The 24,027-nt window shown below is 36.2% G+C and overlaps 1 protein-coding gene and 1 long non-coding RNA gene across 2 annotated transcripts in view; one reads left to right on the forward strand and one right to left on the reverse strand.

Annotated features, from left to right (window-relative positions):
- Positions 1–343: 343 nt before the first annotated feature.
- The window catches only part of PDZD8 (PDZ domain containing 8), a 52,309-nt gene continuing 28,625 nt past the window's right edge, over positions 344–24,027 (reverse strand). The window contains exons 4-5 of the mRNA XM_015633321.2: positions 6,001–6,163; positions 344–4,966 (exon numbers count right to left, since the gene is read on the reverse strand). Coding sequence (XP_015488807.1) covers positions 2,772–4,966; positions 6,001–6,163 — 2,358 coding nt within the window. The 3' untranslated portion in view covers positions 344–2,771. The remainder of the gene's footprint in view (positions 4,967–6,000; positions 6,164–24,027) is intronic.
- LOC117244627 lies at positions 4,170–10,057 on the forward strand. Its single transcript, XR_004498071.1, has 2 exons — positions 4,170–4,248; positions 9,172–10,057. It is a non-coding gene; the product is annotated as an uncharacterized LOC117244627 (long non-coding RNA).

A 24,027-nucleotide genomic window follows, 5' to 3' on the forward strand; every position in this document is an offset into this window, starting at 1 on the left:
AAACCTTTTTTGGTGACAGGACAAAATTTCACTCAGAAAATACACGAAAATCCTCCTTCTGTTCTGGAATTTATGTGGATTTTTACTATTTTGTATATTTGGATCTGTGTCAATTCAAGTGTGATAGACACACTTTATTCATTCGCTCCCACTACTTATTCCTCTGCAGCTGTAAACTTCCACAGATGCTTTATTTCAAATTTCTCAGCAATCAATTCAGTTATCAGTAGTTTTATATAATGCAATATGTGTTTTTCCCCTGAAGATCCTTCCTGTAAGTGGTGGCTTTAGATAAGCTACTGCAATAGAGGTGTTTAAAAAACATTGACACAATACAAGAAAGTTGATAATTTAGCAAAACTATTTTATTAAAGCTTATTCTCATGATAAAATAATAGCCAACAAAATCATATTAGGCAGGTCTTCTGCAAATGTGTGTAGCTGCCACCTATTCAGATATCATTAAGTCAAGATATTCTTGTTTTCTGTGGTATTCTTTATTTTCAGCTATTTACAGTCAAGCATGAAGCAAAGATTACATCAGGAATGTAGTATTACAATTTCCCCCTCGAGATTCACTGCTTATTGTAAATAATGCCAGATAGGAATTTATGTTTTCCTTCTTATCACTAAAATACAACTATTTTGCCCTTTTTCCATTCGGTATATTTAAAAATATTGCACTACATTTAATTAACCTCTTACAATCATCATCATTAGCAACACTATGCGAGGAAAACGATATCCAGCTTTTCTTACCCACTGTGTTACACGAGTCAATTTAAAACCATGAAAGTGTTTTTGAAATCAGTATTTGCATTGTTTTCACAGCTCCTTCATGTGCACCAGGGCTTAAATGAAGCACTTGGATATATTTGAAAACCTCTGTAGTAGTCTGTAAGAGCAAACACTGATGGGATTGAATGCAGATCACCACCAATGGTAAGCCGCTGAGAAAATGGAGTGGGGAAGTCTTAATATGCATCTCAAGCAAGTACAGGTTAAATAACTTTTAGACAAGAAGGGAAGCTAATTTTGTGCGATTATTTGCTGAAGCTTAATTTCAGAAGTGTGTCACATGCCTGTTTTAGCATGGATAGTGTTTTCCATACATCAACTAAGTAGTATCAACTGCCCAGAACTCACAAAAAAGTGCAAGTAGTTGCATGACTGGCAGTAACCATTTTGTTTAGAAGCATAAGCACGCTGTTCCATGGTGAAAACCACTGCTTCTTAATTTTGCCCATCACAAACTAAACCAAGAAGCAAATTTAAAGGAGAGGTACATTACAGATTACCTCAAGAACTAAAGGAGTTATTTTACCATCTCAAACTCCACTCCCACAAAGGCTTTTTTTTTTTTTTTTCTACTACCAGCAATACCAGTGATAATGATACAAGTACCTAGCACAGTACCTAAAATAAAAATGATATTTTATACAAAATTTCTAAACACAGAAGATGAAACAGAGACATGTCTACAGGAAATAAATAAGAACGATGGCCTTAGCCAGGTGATGCTAAGATCCACAATTTACACATAGCACAAGACCAGACAGTTCTTTTCAAAAGCAGCTGGCTGAATTTCTTCCTCATCTCTACTGGACTCACAAATTAACTCAAATAAAACATGTTATATACACTATAGGACATTTTGCTGACAAAGGTGATCCTTCTGCTCAGACTCTATCTTCTGTCTGAGAAGCCAAATGCAACTTACCACTCTAAGATTACTCAAAAGTGTTGAGAGAACATTAGTTACTTTGTATTTTGCACCTTACGCTTTCCAAAATGATAGTCTGCAGCAAAATATTAATTTCTTTATATTACTTACACCATCATTACATGCTTTTTCACAGAAGGCAATGAAACCTCCAACTCTTGTGAAGAACAACTTTCCTTTATCAGGCTAGCAGATAATACAACATCACAAACATATGATTTTGTTCTGGAAGGAAATGAGCCTCTTACCTTCAAAATATTCCCAATTAAAGTATTATGAGATACCAGTTTATACTTTGATATCTAACAGTAGTCCAAAGTTCTAAGGAGGATTTTTAGTTTTTAGCATAGCATTACTACATTTTGTGTTAAATACAAACTACAAAAAGTTCTTGTATTTAACAAAAACATGGAAAACAAATGATATGCAATGGTAACTTCAGTAAGTATTAATAACAGACAAAATGAAAGACCTTTTGTTTGCTTTCATGATATGTTTGGCAAAAAATACACAACTACCTAGAAGACATACAATAAAACTGATCAACAACACAAGCCTGGCCCCTCGGTGACTTCAGTGTCAGTCATCAGCTTAGGCATGCAACAAGCTTATAATGTTTTCATCATACAATGGAAACAAAACATTTTGAAAACCTTGCCTGTTTCCTGCTGAAAACACTAACAAAAAAACAAAAAAAATTAAAAAAAAAAAACAAAAAACCAAAAAATATAGAGAGGGGAAGTGGGGGCAAGTAACACATTAAAGGAAACCACACACATTGATGTGAAATGGTAAGATTACATAATTAGAAAAAATAAAAATAAGTTATTAAAAATAAATTTCCAATATAAACCCCAAAGTGTAGTTTTAACCAGCTGGTTTAACAAAATGATGGTGCCGTAGCTGGAGAAGAACCACTATTAGCAATTAACTGTGGAGAAGCAGGACACGAACATTATACCAGTGTTTTAATTTAATTTGTGTGTGTTTGGAGTTAAGTGCAAAGTATTCTTTTAGTCCATTCCTTCAAAGACTAAATATGTAAATATCAGTCTACTGATTGAGGTGGATCAACTGGTTCTTCTGATATGATGTTCAATGTTGGAGCCTCCGTCAGACTGCCATCTTCACTATCCACTTCTTCTGCTATACTGGATTCCTCAGAATCTTTAGTCACTTTTTTGGATTGCTTCTCTAAGAACAAGGTCTCCAGGGACTCTATATCCTCAATGCCTGCCCTGTAGTGGATCATCAGCAGCGTGAGGGCCTGCAGTCTCTCACCCGACTTAGCCAGCGCAGCAGAAATCAGGGCTTTTTTCCTCGGCTCGCTTGTCTCTTTTGCTTCTTTAACGAGCGAATTATTGTTTTCCAGCTCTTGGTCTATTTCATTCTGCAGCTTTTCCAACATAAACTCCAACTTGTGAAAACGCTCCTCTGTGGGTAAACTTCTGTAGAGATCCCGCCCGATTTCTTTAACAGCAATGAAGACACTGTCGTCGAGGCCCCCCTCCTTGCGGACCAGCTTGATGCCGGTGCCCACGGCGCGCTTGGAGGGGCTGCTGGGCCCGCTGAGCTCGGTGTCGCTGCTCTCGTTGTCAGACGTGTTCGGGGTGTGCTTTGGCGAAGGCTCGGCCACGTCCGGCCCCTGCTCGGCCAGGCGGCTTTTGGGCACCTGCCGGAGGTTCAGCAGGCGGGTGCTCGTGTTGATGATATGCCTGGTCAGACCTGTAGTTCTGTTACCAGACTTGGCCTCGGAATCAACCCGAGAGGAGGCGGCTGCAGGAGCCTCCTGTCCCTCCGCTCTGCTGCTGCCCACAGTTCGATCGAGCCGCTTTTCAGCTCCTACACAAAAGGGCATCTCGGTTAAACATTTTTCTTGACATTTTTTATGGCAAACGTAAGCACAGAGCATGCACTGCGAAGCCGCTTTAGTCCATACTTTCTTTTTGCAGTAATCACACCAAGTTGGATTCTGAAACTGAGTATCCTGAAAGTTATGCTTGTTGTCTGTGAGAACTTGTCCCAAGCAAGGATCCTCTTTCTGAAGGGCACGAGCTTCCTCTTCCAAGTGACATTCCCTCTCTTTCTCCAGAAATAAGCTTGAATCATCCATCTCACCTTCTTTTAAATATTTGAATTGTAAAGTTATATCACCATAGCAAAATTTTTCATTGAAACCTTTATGGGTTGTCAAACTCCGCAACGCTGTTCTGGTGACTGCTGCTTTAGGTGTAGGAGCAGCCAGTTGAAACTTCCTAACAAATTCCATCGAGGATGTAGCTAGACAATCTAAAGCTATTTCTTCAAGTTTTATGCTTGCATATCCTAAGCAGATAAAACCACCTGCTTTAAAAGGGTCTCTGCACCACAGTGCAACATTAAGGTACTTATGGTATTTTTCTACTTCAAATAGACAGGAGGATGTTCTCGTCATCGGCCATCGGCCCTGACGGATTTTGTAAGGAATTTCTGGTGACTCCCACGTTCGATGATCATCACTATCTTTACCACTACGCGCGTTTTCTGTAAGTCCATCTTTTAACGTATCTTGCTTTGGTGCTGTTACTACTTTTGATACTGCTGGGTCTTCTATCTGATCACTAATTTTAATTATCTTCTCCGTAGATTTTTCTCCATTATTTGCAGGTGGAGGTGGCCTCTCTGGTTTATCAGAACATACACCTGCAGTTTCTAACACATTTTGGCTATCACTAGTAGACAAAACAGGCTTAATTTGTGGCCTAGGTGGCACAGGAGGCTTAGTACCAGATCCTTGTGACTGCTTACCCAATGGCTGTGATGCATCTGAAACCTCAACAGTTTTAGGTGTTACCACTTTAGCCCCATCTTTTTGTTGTGTTTTTGATGCTGCCTGATAACCTCCTAAATGCAGTTTTCGATTCAGGATGGGTGATATAGTTCCAAGAGGTTTAGCAGCAGCAAGAATTACTACTGACCGTTTGGGACTCGGAGTTGTTGGCAGATCTTCTTTTTGGTCAGGTGCATCACAAGCTAAGTCTTCAAATTCTGAGTCAAAATCTCTGCTGTCAGTATCTACTGCTAAACTATTCTGGTCATCTTCTGCCTGTGCCAAGAAAGCTGTGTCCTCCAATTGTCCAAATCCATCCTGCAGTGCTGAGCCATGCTGATTATACCCAACGGGCCTTTCATAAAAGACTAAAACTCTGTCCCCAGCCTGTCTAATAAGCTTCAACACTTGGACAGTTGATGTGATTTTAACACCTATGAAAAAAAAAAAAAGAAAGACAAACATTATTAAGTTCTAATTATGATAATAATCTAAGTGACCAAAAAATAGTCAACAAACACATTGTTGCTCAGTAACAAAGGAAGTCAATTATGACAGAAGAGCTTAACTGAAATGTAACAGACGGATTCTCTCCATTTTATTCATATAAATATGGAGCTGGAAAAAAGAACTACATAAATACTCCAGTTTGCTGTCCTTAATAATACTGTAATCTTAGTAATGTTAATTTGATATAGAAACAGATTTAACCTTGGTCTTACTGTAAAGTTTGGACTTTTCAGCAGTAGACATGTAACAAAGGACTCAAGATGGGTATCTTTAAACACAATTGTAACAGAAGCAGGCTAAAATGAAAATAGTTGTTAATGTTACTGAAATATGAGCATAATGCTACATTATCAGTGTGGCTGGAGTGAGCTGAACCATACTCCTGAGCAGAACTTCGCAGAGCCATTTGATGTATCTCCAAATTACGTGCAAGCCAAAATATCTTAATGAGCACACAGTCCTCATGCAGGGGATCACATAAAAATGACTTTTCCTTTGTTCTAAAGCAATCATCAGTTATGTCTTCAAAGGAACTGAAAACCCTTTAAAATTACTGGAGTATTGCAACGGGGATTAATTTAGGCAGTATCTAAGCAAAAGAAGTAATTTATTCAGATTTTAAGCTCTGGTCTGTAAAACCTCTGTAAGAGGTTAAACTTCCTGCTAGCCCAGTCACATTAATGTTTTGGCTGGGGTTTTTATTGTTTTGATTTGTTCTTTGTTTGTTGTTGTCAAATGTTTATTCAAGCTTCTTTTGCCTTTTACCTATGAAGGAGTAAATAAATATTCAAGAAAATAAATCAAGCAAACAAAGACCTTAAGTGACCATAAATACATAAATGTTGGCTTTTGAGTGCCAAGCACAACTTGAATTATAATAATTATTAAGAAAGGGAGATTAGCCAAACTGCATACATGACAAGAAGGACCTTATTGTGAAATATGACATATCACTCACTGCCAATTGCCAGCAGTCTGTCTCCTCTCTGGAGATCAGCAGCTGCAGCAGGTGAGTTTGGAGTCACAGTTTCGATGACAACGTGCCCTGCATCCTCCTCCTTGGACTGCACGAGGCGCAGCGTGAGCCCAACGCTTTGCAGATTCCCTTTCACAAGTTCTGCCTGCAGAGAAAGAAATCAGAAGCATCTCAGTAAAGCTGACTGCAAGGATTCATGGCTACTATCAATAATTTAAATAAAAATTAAATAAAATGATACGATTTTAATATTAAAAACAAATTATTATTTGAAAAATGCATTAGGACATCCATTGACTTCACCTAATTGATTAACTGTCTGCCAACAAAGTTTACATCTTTGGAGGTATTCACAAAAGTCCCAGTCCTTAATCAAATACTACTATTAAACACAAGCTCATTGTCCATTTTATTTGAATATCTAGGTATCACTTTGAATGTAGCCCAGTTGTTTTATAAAACCTAACACTATGAATAGTTCTCCAGTATTCTGTGAAAAATGGTGTTTGGAGTGACAAAAACAAAACTCTTATGTACTTAAACATTACTAAAGGATATTTAGAACAAATCAACAAATCTCAATCAATTAACAATAGCCTAAAAAGTTTCTTCAAAGACTCAAACTCTTTCCTCATACTTATCTTGCAAAAGAAATACAATTTACATTTTAACTCAAATAACCTCAAATATCTTTTTCTAAAAAACGATGAAAAAGGACAACTGAGGTGCAATCTCTGTAGTTGACTTTCATATGACAGACCAAGTGATTAATTATTTACAGATTTCAGTGTCTGAGATCTTTGGCAACTTTTTTTCTAATAAAAGCAGTCTTTAATGAATTTAAGAATACCATTTCTTCCCCTAAAGCACATTCCTTTTAGACAATTCCAAATTACTGTCTACCATCATTCCATCAACAAATATTCTATTTGAAAGGAGACTTCATATGTTTCAGCTTCAAGGATAGAAATTTAATTTGCTTTTTTGATTTCCAAGAAGAGAGAGGCAGTCAGTGTAGAAACCTCCACAGGAAATTTTATATTTGGTTTCAATTTACTGAGTTCAGGTAGACAGCCTTCTCCTCCAGCCTTCTGCATTTACTTTGCTGCTATTCAATTGTGGATGTTTGAACTGTCTGGAGTTGATGCTCCTCTTTGGAGGATGTGACTGTTTACTCAGTTTGTGCAATGGCTTTCCACAGATGGAAGTGGATTATTCAGCTCAGTCCATGGCTCTCTCCTTGGCTGCATGGCTGTCACTTCTTTCCTATAATCTTAACAGCACTGCATCTTTTTTTTTTTAATTGTAGTTCAGTTCTTTATAGAAATAAAATTGCTGTGCTGCTTGGCAGTTTGCTATAGAACTGCACTGTGTTTGAGGAAATAGACTTGTATTAACTTTTTAAGCTTTCTCACTATTTTCTGCATTTCCCACAGGCACCTACTCTTTTTTCTCAAACTTCTATAATTAATACCCAGTAATGTATGTAACAATAACAAGACCAATATAAGCTTAATTGCAGTTCCAAGACTTAAAGGTTATTCCAGAATGAAACAAGTAAATAGTTGCCTACAGAAACAACCCTGATGGAGTTTTCAGGTTGATTTTTGTTTGTTTGTTTAAATGCCATCCTCATTTACAGCAAAACTACTGTTACATAATTAAATTTCAGAACATTTAAATAATAAACTGCTAAGTGTTAAGAAACGAAGAAGTATTATAAATGTCTGTGGAAGAAGATGAACTTTTTTTATTTAAAAAACCCTGAATTACTCTTCTGCTTTAGTCCTTTATTTATATGCAATATAGCTTTAAGCTAGCAATTCACAAATGTTGCAATGTGCTGTATGGAAACAACATGAACAATTACTGCAATTTCAAACAACACTAATTGAATATTTTAACTGTCAAAAACACAAATGACATGAATTTGCTTTGGCAGCACACAAAGCTGCAACAAAAACAACATCCAAAGATCACAATAATATAACTGCACATTCTTATCAAACAATGAGGAAACCATTATTTCTGAGCTTTGCTCGGAGTCCAAGTACTCAAATCTCAGTTTTCCTATGATGGTTCCTTTGTAAGTCTTGCTCTAAGCGATTAAGCTCAAAAAAATATTTCCAAATCATTGTGTTTGAATAGAAGAGGAACTATCATAACGAAGAGCAGGAAGTAAACTCGCATTTAAGGAATGCTGACAAACATGAAAATTACAAAGGGCTGAAAAACAAATTATAACCACTTTTCCCCCTAATTTCTGTTAGTGCACTGAAGTAGAAAGCTGCTTAGTGAGAGAATTCCAGGAAAGAAATGGATGTTCAGAACATGAAAGGAAAGAAAAAAACCAACAAAAACTTAAAGATGGCTTTCCTTTTAACACCCTGTTATTCTGGCCATTTAATTACATTCCTTTAGGAAGTCATCTATTTTGACTATATAGTTTCTTCTGAAATCTTACATTAGATCTGTATCTCAAAGCCCAGAACTGGAGTTCATTAGTAAGAAAAGATGTTTGGGAGTCATGGCCCGTCCAGGGTGGACATCCTGTTAACTTTGCATGGCAGCTGAAGAGACAGACATTGCTGTGAGTGTGTTCGCTACATGAGACAACTCTTGTCCACTCAGTCTCTGAGCAGAGCAGAAAAACACCCAACTACTGAAGGAAGGTGGCCACCACAGCCCTGTCACAGGGGTCACCTCAGACAAACCTACTCCTTTCTTCTACAGTTGGTATTTTCTCATCCATTCAAAGAAAGGCCCAAAGTGATACAAGTTTTCCAGAAAGTCACAAGTCTTGTCTGAAAGAGAATGTCAGGAGAAGAGCTGGTGTTGCCACATCTTTTTTAAGAAAGGCAGCAATGACCTCTGACCACTGTTGGTACATGCAATCATGGCAAAGTGCATGGTGAGCAGATATGGAGAAAGGGCATAATTAGACAGTAAAAAGGGGAAAAAAAAGTTACCAAAGCTCTTTTTTAAAGCATTTGTCGGTACAGACTCTTGATGCTCTTGAGTTTCCTTTGAATCCAATGACTCCTTTGAGCAGAGTTACACAGTGGATGACTTAACAGTGAAAATATTCTGTAGTGCAAAGACTAGAAACCCCTGAGGTGATCCCCAGCATTTCACCCTTCCCTCCTCCTCCAGGGAAAGACCACATGAAAGAAATGAGGGACAGCTGGGACCCAAGATATGTAGGTATCTGAACATTTGGCTCCCATGCAGGAACACGGCCTGCAGATTACAACACGTATGACTCACTGATGGCAAGGAGACTTCCAATATTCCAGCAGTATCTGATGGAAAGCTGTTTTTGGAAGGAGAGTGCCTTTGAACATAACAAGCAAAGTTCATCTCAACTTTTTATTAACTTTGGCACAGTCACAAGCTTTCTCATGAGGTAAAGTGGTTTTATTTATCAACCCAAACCAGATGAACAGTTTCCTTGATTCTTCTTTCTGGCAACTGTGAGAAACACCGCGCTATCTCAGGCTACAACGAACGCAGGTGAAGAGCATTTGGAGCTCTCAAACACCACCCACCCCAACAAGCTCACTCAGAAACTCAAACATCTTTGTATACCCAGCACAGTTACTTTATGCCTTTCTGTCTCCCCCTCAGATTAAGACTTGATAATAAATGTGAAGAGCCAAACCCTATTGGAACACAAAACACGAGGAGGATGAAAATCAGCTAAGTGACACAGAGGTTAGAAGAAAATTGCTGATAATGAAAGGATATTTATTATCAAGAAACCTTGCTGCAAGGGAGAAAAACTAACAGCTGCACCCAGGAGAAAGGGAAATTTTAACCAATTAGCTATATCACATTAAAGCAAGTTTATTTTAATTTGGTCTAATTAATAGCTCTGTTTTACAAGGTCCTGCAAACCTTAGTAGTTATTTAAATAAGGAGCAAGACAAAGCAGATATTAGCACTTCATTGTCAGTGACAGGCATACATTCAGTGCATTTTACATTGAAATAGTTAGAGCTAAACTGTATCACTGAGCTTAGAAAATGTACCTTTTTTTAAAAAAAAAAGCTTTAAAAAAAGCAATCCCCTAGACTATTTATTAAATACTTGTTGAGATTAAGATGCAACAAAACAGGAATGACTATCCTGGAGAAAAAAAAAAGTAATTTCCTTAGTGTTTTATTATTTTAAAAAACCCCAAACGCCAACAATAAAACAAGAGGACACGAGATGCCTATTAACTTTAAAATTAATAGAACATTTTGATGTGGAGCTGTGAACACTTGACTTTTACAGGACAAAGTCCATAAACATTGATTCCACAGCACAGGCATCAGTCTGTTTGTATGCACCAGCGTACGAGGCACTGCAGAGCACAACCCCACTGCTACTTTCAGTTCAATATTGGATGTATGGCTCTGGAAACACAATGCAGGAGAAAATTATTTTGTGTCTCATACCCTTTTCTTGTCTCAGCCTTGTTGTTCTGAAAGCCCAGCAATTGAATGTCAGTGAAAATCAATTTTTCCAAACCTTTTCAAACATGAACTGAACTTCACAGCTCCACAGTGATTAATTAGAAGTTTATAGCTTGCTAGTATCATTTAAATGACCAAATATTTGCATGAGGGTCAAAACATGATGCAGTTTTAATCTTCAAATGCTTCACGAAATTATCAATCTGAAATAATTTACAAATACAATGGGATGATAAATAAACATCCTTTTTAAAGACAACAGATAAATGTGATGCCATCTCATTTACTATTTATTCCAAAACCATGTATGAAGTTAGATTATTATTTGATTCAGAGGTAAGAATGCCACCAGTAATACTGAAGTCTCATAAGTAGATTCTAAGTTAACATTAGATACAGCACTTCCACTTAGAATTTCTAAGGAAAGACATAATGTCCATTAATAAATACAGAGATTACAACATCTAGGAAAATCTGTATGACAATCTCTTACCAGCAGTGCAACATCATTCAGCTAAACTTTAAAAACTCTTAAGTGCATACAAAAATAGAAAATCACAACGTTAAGCCATAGCAGGAAAGTTAGAGCATAACACTTCTGCTTTTAAACCAAACTGCTTATTTTCAGGAACTAAAAAGGAAATGGTTGTTTTTGTAAGCTTAATTTTACACCGTAAAATAATTTCTAATATTCTAAATTTACTTAACTATTTGTAAGCATTAACATCATTCATGAATCTTTACTAGTATTTAGTAAGCATGTCACATTCTTTTGAATAAATGCTAAGAAAAGCTTGATCAAGTACAAATAAAATTTTTTATTTTACAGACTTTACATCAACTAGAAGAATACCGCTTTTCCAAATTGTTCATATTCCCCATCAGGGATATGTAACACACTTTATGTAGCAGAAACTGAAGCCATGTCAGTGTTCTATGATAGAACAAAATAGATTTTTTTGGCCAAACCATCGGAGTTGCCAAAGGAGATCTTAGGTATTCTTGCAAGGTATAGTCTAATGCATTTTGAGGAAAAAGAAGTGAAAACGTCTGTGAGTATGTCTGTAAAGTATTACATTCTCCCAGAGAACCCTGCACGCTGAGAGGAGAGGAAGGAATATTTCATGTCAAAACCCCCCAAAACATTAAAGTCCAAAATTGGGAAGCAGTTTCTTCTCTTTGGAAGACTCAGTTATTTGTATTATTGAAAAAAGGTTTTTGGCAAACATCCTTAAAACATTGACTTTAGTATTATTGCATTTTTCCACCCTATTACTGAATGGAGTTATTATATATGACCTGCACAGCAAAGAGAGTGTGAGATTATTTACAGGGCAGAAGAGGCAGTGAAAGGAAATGGGAATCACCAAACTCATTATTTGCTCCTTAGAAACACTGGACACAAAGGAAATAAAGTAATTTTCTTTTAAAGTTCCGGGAAGATTTCAATCTATGCTTTAGAAAATGACTAGATGTTTTTCTTCTCTGTGTGACACAGCCCTGAAGCCTAAAAAGGGAACTTGTGCCAGTGTAGCACAAGTCTTTTCCAAACCTCTTCTCCAGCCCTCCTGTCCACGGGGCAGGATAACCCGAGACGTGTTCTGTTGTAAACCTAAGGAAACCAAGATGACAGAAACATTTCTCAGGAACAGAGAAAACTCCCAATTAGAGAAAGAGAAATGTTTTCTGAGCATTCAAGAGCTAACCCTGTTCTTGGGATGCTTAAATAGCTCAGGAGTCAATAAAATATGCCCTTATTATAAACTGTGGTCACTGTTACGTCTTACACATGCACAGGTGTAATGATGCAGATGTGTGGATGTGCCTCCATCTCCAGATTTAACCTGTGTATGTCCTTCAGCAGGTTCTGAAATGTTGAAACACACTGACAGCAGGTTTAAATAAAATAAAAAGCTGTAGTAATATTTATGGAATAACTAGGCTATACAGTATGACAAACAATGAAAAGGAAGGAAATAATATCTGTAATCAAATTAAATCTACATAGAAAATTTACCTAAGTTATTTTCCTCCCCACTAGAAAGACACATTAATTACAAATCACTGATTAGAAAAAGACTGATGGCAATGTAATGTAAAAGACAATATACTGGCTACTTGAAACATCAGTATACATTACAGCTAGAAGCAATATACCATTCTAAGAAACCAACACGTACTAGAAAACAGATTTACAAGCTTGGAAATTAATTTACTGATTTTGAATTTTTTTTTCAAACAATTAATAAAAGACTGCTTGACTAAAAAATTGATTTAATTTTTTCCATAACTGAATCTAAATCCTAAATCTAAAATTGCTACTGTTCCACAAATTGTATCGGGACTTTATGACAACTAACATACTCCTTCCTTGCTATGTGATCCTTCCTCCATACCAAAGACACACATATCTTTAGTTTTATTCAAATGGAAATTTTAATGTATTTTTCCACCAGGTTTATATTGTTTTTTTCTATATTGATTTATTTTTTTTTGTATTTATATTGATTTATTTTTCCCAGGTTTATATTGATCCAGTAAATTTCAACAAACATTTTAATTTGTCCCCACCTTTTTTTAATGTCTTAACAAAACATATGAGACAAATACATTGAATGAATACGTATTTCTTCCAGATATACAGAATTGTAGGTGAAGGGTGTGTGTGTTGTTTTTTTACAAAATAATTCAATTTATCAATACATTTAAACATTTAAATATATATACACATGTGTGACTAGAATTTTCAATAAGAAATCAAAAGGAAACTATCTGCTGCTTATAAAAAAAATCCTGTTGAACAGCAATCCCAATTATTGATTTTTCACAATTCCTTTTACAGTCCTAACTGAACAAGTGCCAAAAAGATATTCTTATGTCCATTTTGCCTGAAAGAAGAAATTTGATGATACTATTAAAAGCTTAACATGCAAAACCAAAGTAAGTTTGGAAAAGATACTAGAAAAGACTTTTACCATAAGGAGATATCACCAATAAAAATAAAATTTCAACCACATTTTCTTAATTTCTCTTTCTGTTCTGTGCCACTTATTTGCTAGTTAAACCACTCCTTACTTCTACCCAATGTTCACTGGAGTGTTTGTAGTGGCTTTTTGGACCAGGCTGATCCTTAAAATTTTAGACACTCTTAATTGTTTTTTGCTGAACCTGGTGTGCTGCCTTCTTCCACTGCAGCGCTTACTCTGTGCTGAAACCCCGTAAATCAGGAGGGTTTTTCTGTATTCACAGCTGTCCTGAGCAGATCTTCACTTGCTTAATCCCCTAAGAAAAGTTAACTTTTCACACTTCTCACCCTTCTCTCCAAAACCTCTGAACAACACACTTTGTCCTGAAAACAATTCTCAGCAGTAACACACAGCAATCAGCCAACACTCAAAATCATCTTGAGACTAATTATTCACACAATTTTTCTAGTACAAATATCAGAAAACATCTAGTGCAGTATCAGAAAATAAGTTCTTCAGCTTCTTTCCTTTGATTCAGCATTGGCCATTTTGCAGTTTCTGCATTTTTGTCGTATTTGTGCATTCCATACCCTATCAGCTGGAGCAGCTCTACAGGACTGGCTACACCTTGGTGCCTCATTGAGTGTCACTGAACGAATAGCCAGCAGCTGTTTTGTGAAATACCAGGAAAACCAGATTTTTGATGACTATAAACCAGTGAAAAATGGTAAGTGGGATGTTCTACTTTTTGCTGTTAATCTTTGCAGTCTTGTGAACTCCAGTGTGTGCACTGGGAGACAACGATCTCAGATGGACACTGCATTTTTCCCATTTGGTTTGTTCTACTTTTAGGAAGAAGTTATGGACAAAGGTCTTGATATTTTCTTACTAGTCATCTTAAATAGCAAGCCAGTGGGACTAATTTTCTGTTCTACACAATAACTTGTAAAACCCAAAAAATACAAGTTACAAAATATGATGGTAATTTCGTTCTGAAATGAGTTACATATTGGACCTAGATCATATTTAAAACAGTAATTCATTAAGGCCACAATACTGCAAATGTTATGCACATGTCTAACTTCACCATCATGAGCTATTTGTCTGAAAATAAATGTGACAATTCATCGTAGGAAAATTAAACATCTGCATGTCTGCCTGATGAGCACTGAAAACATTTGACATCAGCAAAATCCAGAAGAGGCTTGTTACTGAACAGAATGAGGAGCTGTATCTTATTTTGCCCAAATACTTCTGACACATTGCAGATACTCAGGCTAAACTACTCCTAAAAAATTGCACCTTTCAATTGCACGGTAAAGCAGGTTACAGGACATGCAAAAAGCAAACTGTTTAGCAATTATCATGAATTGCTGGGGCATTCTTACAGCAATTACAGGACTTGAATGGAGGAGTTAAAGACAAACAAGGCAGCAGAAAACCTACATTTAACTTCGAAGTGTCAAAAGCAGGTAAAATAAAGGCCTTCAGTTAGAGGTGGATCTCTTCGTTGCAGAGCAATTTAGCACAAACACCAATATAGCTCTTTCTTAAGTGCTGTTACTCATTGACATCCTTTTAGTCTTGATTAAACCCAACTTTGATGATTTCCTTTGGCTCTGAAGAAATGGAAAAGATCTATTTTTTTATTTTCCTATTGTTATATCACCTTTATATATAAGCCTTTGATAGGAAAAAGTCTTCCTCCAATAGTGCTTGAGCATTACTTGGTCATCATATAAATATTTTATGCAAAACTCAGGTGATCTAAAAAGAAATACTGAATCAAGGTTACCAAATTCATTAATAATACCATGTGTGACATTCATCCCAATAAAAACTTTATGTTGTTATGAATCACTGCATTGCCAATTACAGATAAAGGAGATTGATGAAAGCCTGTGAGTTTATGCACTGTGAATATGTGCACATGAGAGAGGTCAACCCAGGGGTTTGCCCATCTCCAAGATGGAAGCAAAAAAACCTGAAAACATTCAAGTATATACATTAAAAGTAAACTCTCTAAAACAGTAATTACTTATATGTATCTTGGAAGTATTTAATCAATGGTGATAAGATAGCTACTACTAATCTTCTTGCAGTAAACTCCAAATATTGGACTATCAGCTCTTTATAATGGAAATAATGGCCACAGTGAAGAGTTTTCTCCACACAGAGAAACTGCTTGGCAATTTTGACTATTGGACCCAGCAGCATTAACTATCTGAATACTGACATGGGTATTGCCATCAAAAATAAAAATATGAGAAGCTATTATCCGTTGTGATTAAAAGAATATACATCACAGAGGCTAGTCTCCATGGAAATAAGATATACAATATAATTTATATTCACTAAAAAGTAGCAACTCTTAGATTTCAATAATGGGCTTAAAAGTCACATTTTAAAGGGCTTAGAAGTTACTTTTCTGACAGAAAAGCTACTCTCTCAGAAACAAAGCATTAAAACTGCAGGTAATACAAATTACACTCTTCTCAATAACACAGCCAAAGCAACAGGGACCTCACGTGCACCTAGAACCTCCATATTCATACAATTTAAAATATTATAGAACTTAAGAGAAGAGGTTTTTATTTCTGCACTGCAGAAACACGGTTTTCTTGGCTACTGGTACATTTCTCATCATTAATTGCTAGATGGCTACTCAAGCAAAGCACAAGTCTGAATAAAACCCACTGAGTGCTCAGAGTCCCACATTCCCACTGAACTAGCTAAGCCCAAAGGAACTAAAGCAGATGTAGTAAAACAAGTCGTGATCTTAACAGCTCTTCAGAGATAACAGAAGACCCATCTGTATCAAAATGAAGTTCCTGTTGTGTACAAGCCCCAGCCCCACCCTTTGCCCGGTAAAACCAGACCAACACTTCTCTGAAATTCTACGTTACCATGGCCAGGAGAAAAGAGGATTTATATTTAACTTATTCCAAATAATTGCTGCAAGAAGGCCAACATTTTGTATATAATAATCTTTCTGTACCTAGAAAGGCAGCCAAACCACACTGAGTTGTTTTCAATTAAATTCTGGACAAAATGCTGCAGTATAAACACACAACTATACAACCAGTAAAGGTTTCCATGACCATACATCTATTTCTGGTTATTTTGTTGAACACATCACATCAAATCAATTTATTTATGGTTATAGGGCACAAGTTGCTGGCAGGCAGTGAAACAGCAGCTCAGTGTCACATCTGATTAGTAGCACCAAGACAACAGCACACCTAGAAACCAGATTTTCATTCTCTTATTGACGACCATCACTTATAAAAATTGCCACAACTATTAAACTGAAAATATCTTTACATCAACTCAGTCAAACACTGACAATTCACTCTGCAAAAGAAATCAATAGCCAGCTCTATCTCCCCTGCACTTGAAAAATAATCCATTATTTTTTAATACACATAAAGATCAATTCCCAATAGATTTAAAGAATAATTTAGAAACAGGTCATTAGCTGTAAATTAGAATCCACATACCAGCCAGCTTTGCAACCGAGCTTCTAAAAAAACTTCATGAAAATCCAAATAGCTGAACTTTTCATAGAAGGGATCTTTGTCTGCAGTGTTCTTTCCACACAATCAACATGACCATAACTGCCTAATAAAAAGTAGGATTTCCTTTCCCTATAGTCAGCTATCTGAATGATGAGAAAACAATTTGTGTAACTACGTCTTCTCCAGAAACTAATTTTAAATCTCAAACCACTAACATTAAAGCACATAAAAGAGCTAAAAAGAAATATTCTTCCAGAAACGGCTTATTAGGAGTAAGCCCCAAAAAAAGTTAAAAGAGAAGCAGAACACTACTCATAGTGGAAGTAAAAGTTCATTCCTTGTGACCTTTATTTTTTTCACTATCTTCTGGTTCAGAGAAATAATATATACCATGTCCTCATCTCCCTTTTGTAAGGTAAGTGAAAGAATGAATAGGAAATTATGTCAAGCTTAAAAACTTCTTTTACTTCAGCACTCACTATAACTTCATACACTCTGGTTTTATGCACTATTATTTTTAAATTAGCAACATATTTTATTGATAGTTGGTGAAATATATATGAAAAATACCCACGGAATTTCATAAAGCAACATGTTTCTACTTCCCTTTTCCCCTTCTCTCTTCTGTCACCAGAAACACAGCTTGTTTGGGACTGTGACCAATTACCTCTTCCAAAGAATTCACAACTCACTCATTAAATTGAAAATTGAACAAAGGATTAGTCAATACCGTACAAGACTTGAGAAATAAATTCAACTTTAAAAAAAAAGTCATACTGAAGAAGGTAGGAATGATTCAGCTTATTTAATGATTTCAATGACTCTTATTATAAAAGAAAAAGAAAATTGCATCCAAGAAGTTGATAAAAACTTGTGAAGTAATTTGAATACTTGGTTCAGACTATGGTACTTTACTTTTTTGATCATCACTGTAAGGGCATTGGTGAAACAGCCCAAAAAAGGCATTGCTCATAAATGGCACTTTCAAAACTAAGTGTTCAAAAGTCTGGGGTTTCTCTTTTGAAGTGCTACTTTAAAAAATATTTCATTTGAAAACGTACAGGCTTAAGTCATTAGGACTCCACAGAAAAAAACTATGTGCAATGTGATGAATGATGAAATAACTCACAGTAAAAAGAAGAGTAAACCCAACAAAATTCCCAACAGCAAAGCTTCAGGATACAAAATTACAAATTTAATCATCAGCTTGCTCCCAAGGTTATACAGCCACTTTCTTCCTGCTGGAGTTCAGTATTTTTTATAACCTCTACAACACACTAAAAAACCTACCAGATAAATTATATTCTGTCAGGTTATAGGGGGGGAAAATAAAGGGGTAAAAAGATAGTGTATATAGAGATGGGAAGGGAAAGGAGATTAGGGAAAAAAAATCAGATCTGGACTAGAAAATTGCAGTTTGTAAATCCATGGCTTCACTGTGACGGCAAAACACTTCTAATTTCCCCATTCCCATGACTTCTGAATAATAAAACTTAATTAATTCACATCAACTACCAAGAAACCAATGGATGTAACTTAATATTGATAATTTTCAGTTATTTGTGTACAGTGTTACATTTTGGTAGAGACATCCATTCATATATTATAATATAGTAAGAAAGGATTTCCCTTTTTCACAAGAAAAATGGGAAGAAAAAAAAAAAAGGACAACTTGGGAGCTAAGAAAGCAAAACTATCAATGCTTTTTTTTTTACTTAGGAGTTACACCAAAAGACAATCATAATGAATAAACATATGTGTTCATCATGCACAGCTTGCCCTTCCTCATGAACTCCCCCAAGTCCACAAAACCAGCCTGTGACTTAAATACTTTCATACCATTTGATTAAGAGCATTGCAAAGTAATTAAACCTCAGGTAAATCTACACTATTAAGTCAGACAAACATCAAAATTAACTGCAATTTAGATGCTTTCAGCAGAAGCAGCATCGATTTTTTTGCCATTTTCATACAAGGACACATTTCTAAGTTGACATAGTATTTTGCATAGAAAGCAATACAAGGTTAAAACTGGCATGCAAGGATCATAACCTGAATATAATGATAACATGAACTAATGAGTTGTTAATAATTATTGAAAGAGCTATGGTTTTATTACACAGAGAGTGAAGGAGACTAAAGAGGACTAGAGCCAAGCTAGGCCACCTTCTTGGTTTAAGTTTCTACTTAGGTAAACAACTTTTTTTCCAACAGAAGTTCAAATTCTCTTTTACAAATAACTGTGCTTTCTTTAAAAAAGAAAAAGAATTGTAGAGGTATACAGACACTCATAAGTATCAAAAAAGGAGACATAGATGAATTAATACAAAGATAAAACTTTTCCAGTGAGCAATAAGACACTTTGAAATGGATATCAAAGTTATGCCTCCAAATTTCAGTGACACTCACTTAGTTGAGATACCAACCTTAAAGCAGCGTGGCTAAAATATGTTTTTCTGAAATTCTTAAATAACAAAAAATTGCACTACTAACAATAACCAATTAAAAATAAATCTCCACACTAGATAAGACCCCTAGCCAACATTCACATTACAAAGTGTTTAAGATAAATGGGAGCAATACGCAAAAAACTGAAAGATATGCTGAGGAAGAGATAAAGTGATAGAAACTCAAAAACAGCTTGTCTGCATCTACAGTGCACTCCTGCACACTTTGCATGTCAACCACACTCTCTTTCTTACAGAAGGCATTGCTTTCAAGTATTTCTGACCAATTGATAGCTACTGACTGCCTGCTCATTCAGCACTCTCAACTGCTATTCCTTCCTTAATAAATGTCATGTAGAAATGGTACCTATAGATTCATAAAAAAATGACTGTACACTTCAAGTTCATTATTTATTTGCAAAATTTTTACTCTTCAATAATGACAAATTAACCACTGCTCACCTATTCTGGGTTTATGCTGCTGCCTCAAGAGAAATTAAAAAAAAAAAATTCCATCTGTTCTATTGACAGTGAAAGTTTATACTCCTGCACTTTGCATTTGTCAATATGTAACACTTGAAGCTTACCTCGTAATCTGTAGAGCTGCTAGACACCAGTCATCAGGACAGCACAGAGCAAGAAAAAGCCAATCTAGCTTTCAAAAGGAATAATCTCTTTCAGAAGCTGGTTGGTAAAATTACTCCTCAGTAAAATGCAAAAATAAAAAATAAGATAGAGTGCCAAGCCTTAATGTCAAATATTTATTTCTGATATGGACAGAAGAGAAGAAAGAGAAAAGAATTTGCTTGCACCTCTCCCATTCTACCACTGCTTTGCTGAAAAGGAGGCCCAGGATAAAATCTGTCTAAACCCACACAGCATTTTTCCCTACACTGTTCTTCCTGCAGCCACAGCAACATTCCTTGAGTATTTTCTATTACAGATTTAAAATGCGTACCTCAGCATTTGAAGAGTTATACACCAGGTTGAGGATTTGGCAAAATCAAAAAAGAACCCTTTGCTCCACTAAACCATTTCTGAATGTGCAGAAAAATGTGTATTGTGTCCAGGACACATTTCCAGTGCCTTTACAGGTTACTGCTTCCATCTGTTAAAACAAATTCAGAAACAAAACTAATCTCTGTAGAATTTTTTCTTCTTAGTGAGAATCAGGTTCTTAATTTTCTGGTAAATCTCATTTATTTTCACTACAATTACTAGATATGAGGGAATATTGCTTTAATGACCCATCATAAAAACTGTTCCTCCTAGCAGCTATTTTTAAAGCTCGGGAATTAATTACAACTCTTGGTTACTTCAATCATATCCAACCAATACTTCTGGTTCCTCACCCACTTCTACACATCAGTTGGCAAGAATCTGAATGTTTCTGCTCACAAGAGCAGCCAAGAGTTTGCTCCTTTATTACAAACATTTTTAGAATACCTCCTATTTCAGATTCTCTTCCAATAGTGAAAGCTTCAAGAACTCCAGTGGAAACACAAGCGTTTATCAAGATTGGCAAAAAACTTGTTTAAAAAAATGAATTCTCAGATATTGTTTTGCAAGGAGTAAAAATTTATCATAGATGGTCCCATGTTTTGGCTAAACACCCACTGTAGCCAAAATGAAGAAATTTAATATTACTTTCTCTCTCCAGCAGGTCTGTACTTCAGATGTAATCTTGATGCAATTTAATTAAGAGTTTTTAGGCTAAAACTGCCTCCAGCCTGGACTGCCTGCTACACAAAGAAAGTTTAATCCATCTGAAGCCATCCCTACAGATATATTATTCAGCTAGTCTGAAGACTAAATTTGTCTTTTTGTGAATTATTTTTATTTAACTGGTTGAAATCAGATAGATCTGCTGCCCTGCCCTCCCCTTCCTGTGTAACATCATAGTCTGTCACACACTATTTAGCAAAAATGAAAAAACAATTTGAAGAAAAAAACCCTTTTTTATCAACGAGCAATGCCTGGCTGTGTTCAGAAAACCATCTGAGCCAGCTTGGCACTGACTTAGCTGGATCTGAGACCAAATTACTTCCAGAGTTCCCTTCCACTCTAAATTACTGACTCAACTCAAACTTGTCTAGATACCATTTTAATCTTGCTTTGGACTATATATATTTATAAAGACATGCTTGGAACTCAGCCAATTTTTCTGCTTAATGTTTCTGATAGTATGACCACATATTTCCTGGGAGGTTCTCAAACCTGTAAATAACATACATTAATCAAGCACTTTAAAGATTCCACACTAGCCAAATACTCACAGCTACTCTACTCCCATGAGCTGACTTTGCTGGTAGTGTTATTCTTGTCCTACTTCCTCTGCTCTCTGTTTGTGCAGCAGAACTGGTGCAGGTATTTATCACTGCACATGGTCTCCTGCACCAAGCTGACAGTCACTGCTCTTCCTTACTGCTGTGCACAGCCACAGCTTTTTAGCTCAGGCAGACCCCATGGTCCCCACCTCCTCTGCTTTGATTTGCACTGGAATGTGCTCCTGCTCCTGGAACAGTGCATTCCCTGCAGAGGAAGCTGCACCAGTGTGTCAGCAGTGGTGCTCCTTATGCTAATCCTGATGTGAGCATCCCAGGATAGAGCAGAAGCAGAGCCCAGCAAGACCTCCAGGAGTGTGGTGTGGAAGTGCTGCCCTCAGCCCCGAGGCTGTACCTGCACTAACAGGGGCAGCCTAAGCTCCCTAATGTTCACTTTGCTTGCAAAATGCACATCAGCTTTCCAAACTTTCATTTATTTATATGTACAAGTCCATAGAGAGAATCTGATCTACAGTCTATATGCAAATCTTGAATCCAAAAATAGAGTAATTGCCATATTGGTGTGTTTCATAGTCCCCAAGAACAGACTACACAGCTCAAACAGAACTGTACTCCAGATTTCACAGAAATACCATGGGACTGAGCAGCACTTTGTGACTTACACAAGTTACTTGCTGTACACTTAACTAGTCCAATGAAATCCTATTGTAAATGTGCATTTGATTTAAACCAGTGGAAATCACTGGTTGGAAAGAGGGAGATTTACAGTGGAGATGAACCACATGTTTGTTTGCATTAGAAGTTCTGAACACTGTAATCCTATATGCTCCCTTCACATGTAACTTATATTGTTATGTAAAGTGATTGTTTTTAGTTTACAAGCTGCTGTACAGACTATTCCTGATATATTCTCACAGATGTGTGATTTAAGTACTGTGGAACCTAGAAACAGATTTCTGCAATTGCTCTCTAAACATCAACTTTGTTATTTCTTGACTCTGCTGATGAACTTCAAGTGAGTCAATTCCAGTTTCTGAAGGGTCATTTATTGTATTTGCAAATATCTACATTTTTTAATGCATAGTCAACCTGTTATCCATCAGATTTCCATATATATTTAACTGAAGTAAAGCAAGTGATGTTTTTCATTATATTTATATATATAAGTACATGCACTTATTTATTAAGTGCATGTACTTATATATATGCACAACTTATACATAAAAAGTGCATATGCATATTTATAATATATATATTTTTAGATGGCTTCTGTAATTTTAAAAAATCCAACAAACAAAAGACTAAAAATATTTCTATGTATCTGCCTCAGGTTTCTAAGGAATTAGGTTTCTTTTCTTTCCTTCAGACAAGGAAAAGCTAAAGCTCCCATTAACATCAAACGGATCTGAGGGTGCACAGACATGATCTCTGTTCTAAACTAAGCATCTAAAAATGGAAAGGGATGACATGAGTATAGATCTGAATATACTGACTTTTGGTAAAGTATCTGTGAAGACACTCATAGTTCATAAATTCTGTTTATGTCACCCAAACTCTGACAGAGACAGCCTTTAACCAGACTGTATTAAAGGAAATGCCCCATTTTCTAATGATGACTTACTCCTGATCACTTCTGATCTGCAGGTGGCCTTTGCAGAGCATCACTCTGCTCCCTCTAACCTTAATACACCAGGTGACCTTTTAGTCATTTCATTTGGATGATGGGAATTGGCAATTCCAGGTTTGATCCTCAAGGCTTTTCCAGGACAATTGCTGCACTGCCCACTCCCATTATTCTCTTATTACTCTCTGCTGCCATTACAGAACTCTGGGAATACATGCACTGCACTTGCCTCATGAAATGTTTGCTTATACATTTTTTTTTAAATTATGGAGACAATTTTTAAGATCATTGGTCACCACTAAGAATCACTTATCTAGCACTGATAATTATCTTAACATTCACTTTTGCCTGCAAAGTGAGATTTGACTCCCGCTATTCTATGGCCACAGAACAGCGACAGTGACTGGTAATGCAATAACCAGTGAAAATTATAACAAAATAAATTCATCACTGTTCTCTTTCACTCTATATGGCCTCCCCGTGCTGAGCTCCACCAGACCTAGAAGAGACTTGTAACACTGAGACAAGCACCTAATTTCTGGTTCACCTTGTGATTGAAGAGGGAGAAAGAAAAAAAGACAAACAGTTGATTTGAGATAATGTTCAGTTAAATAATTACATTCTAGGAAGACAAGATGTGACACATGTAACAACACCGAGTCCAAGAATCTGAACTACTTAAAGCATTTGACCTCATAAAAATAGTTAC

The sequence above is a fragment of the Parus major genome, chromosome 6, assembly GCF_001522545.3.
Source record: "Parus major isolate Abel chromosome 6, Parus_major1.1, whole genome shotgun sequence".
Lineage (NCBI taxonomy): Eukaryota > Metazoa > Chordata > Aves > Passeriformes > Paridae > Parus > Parus major.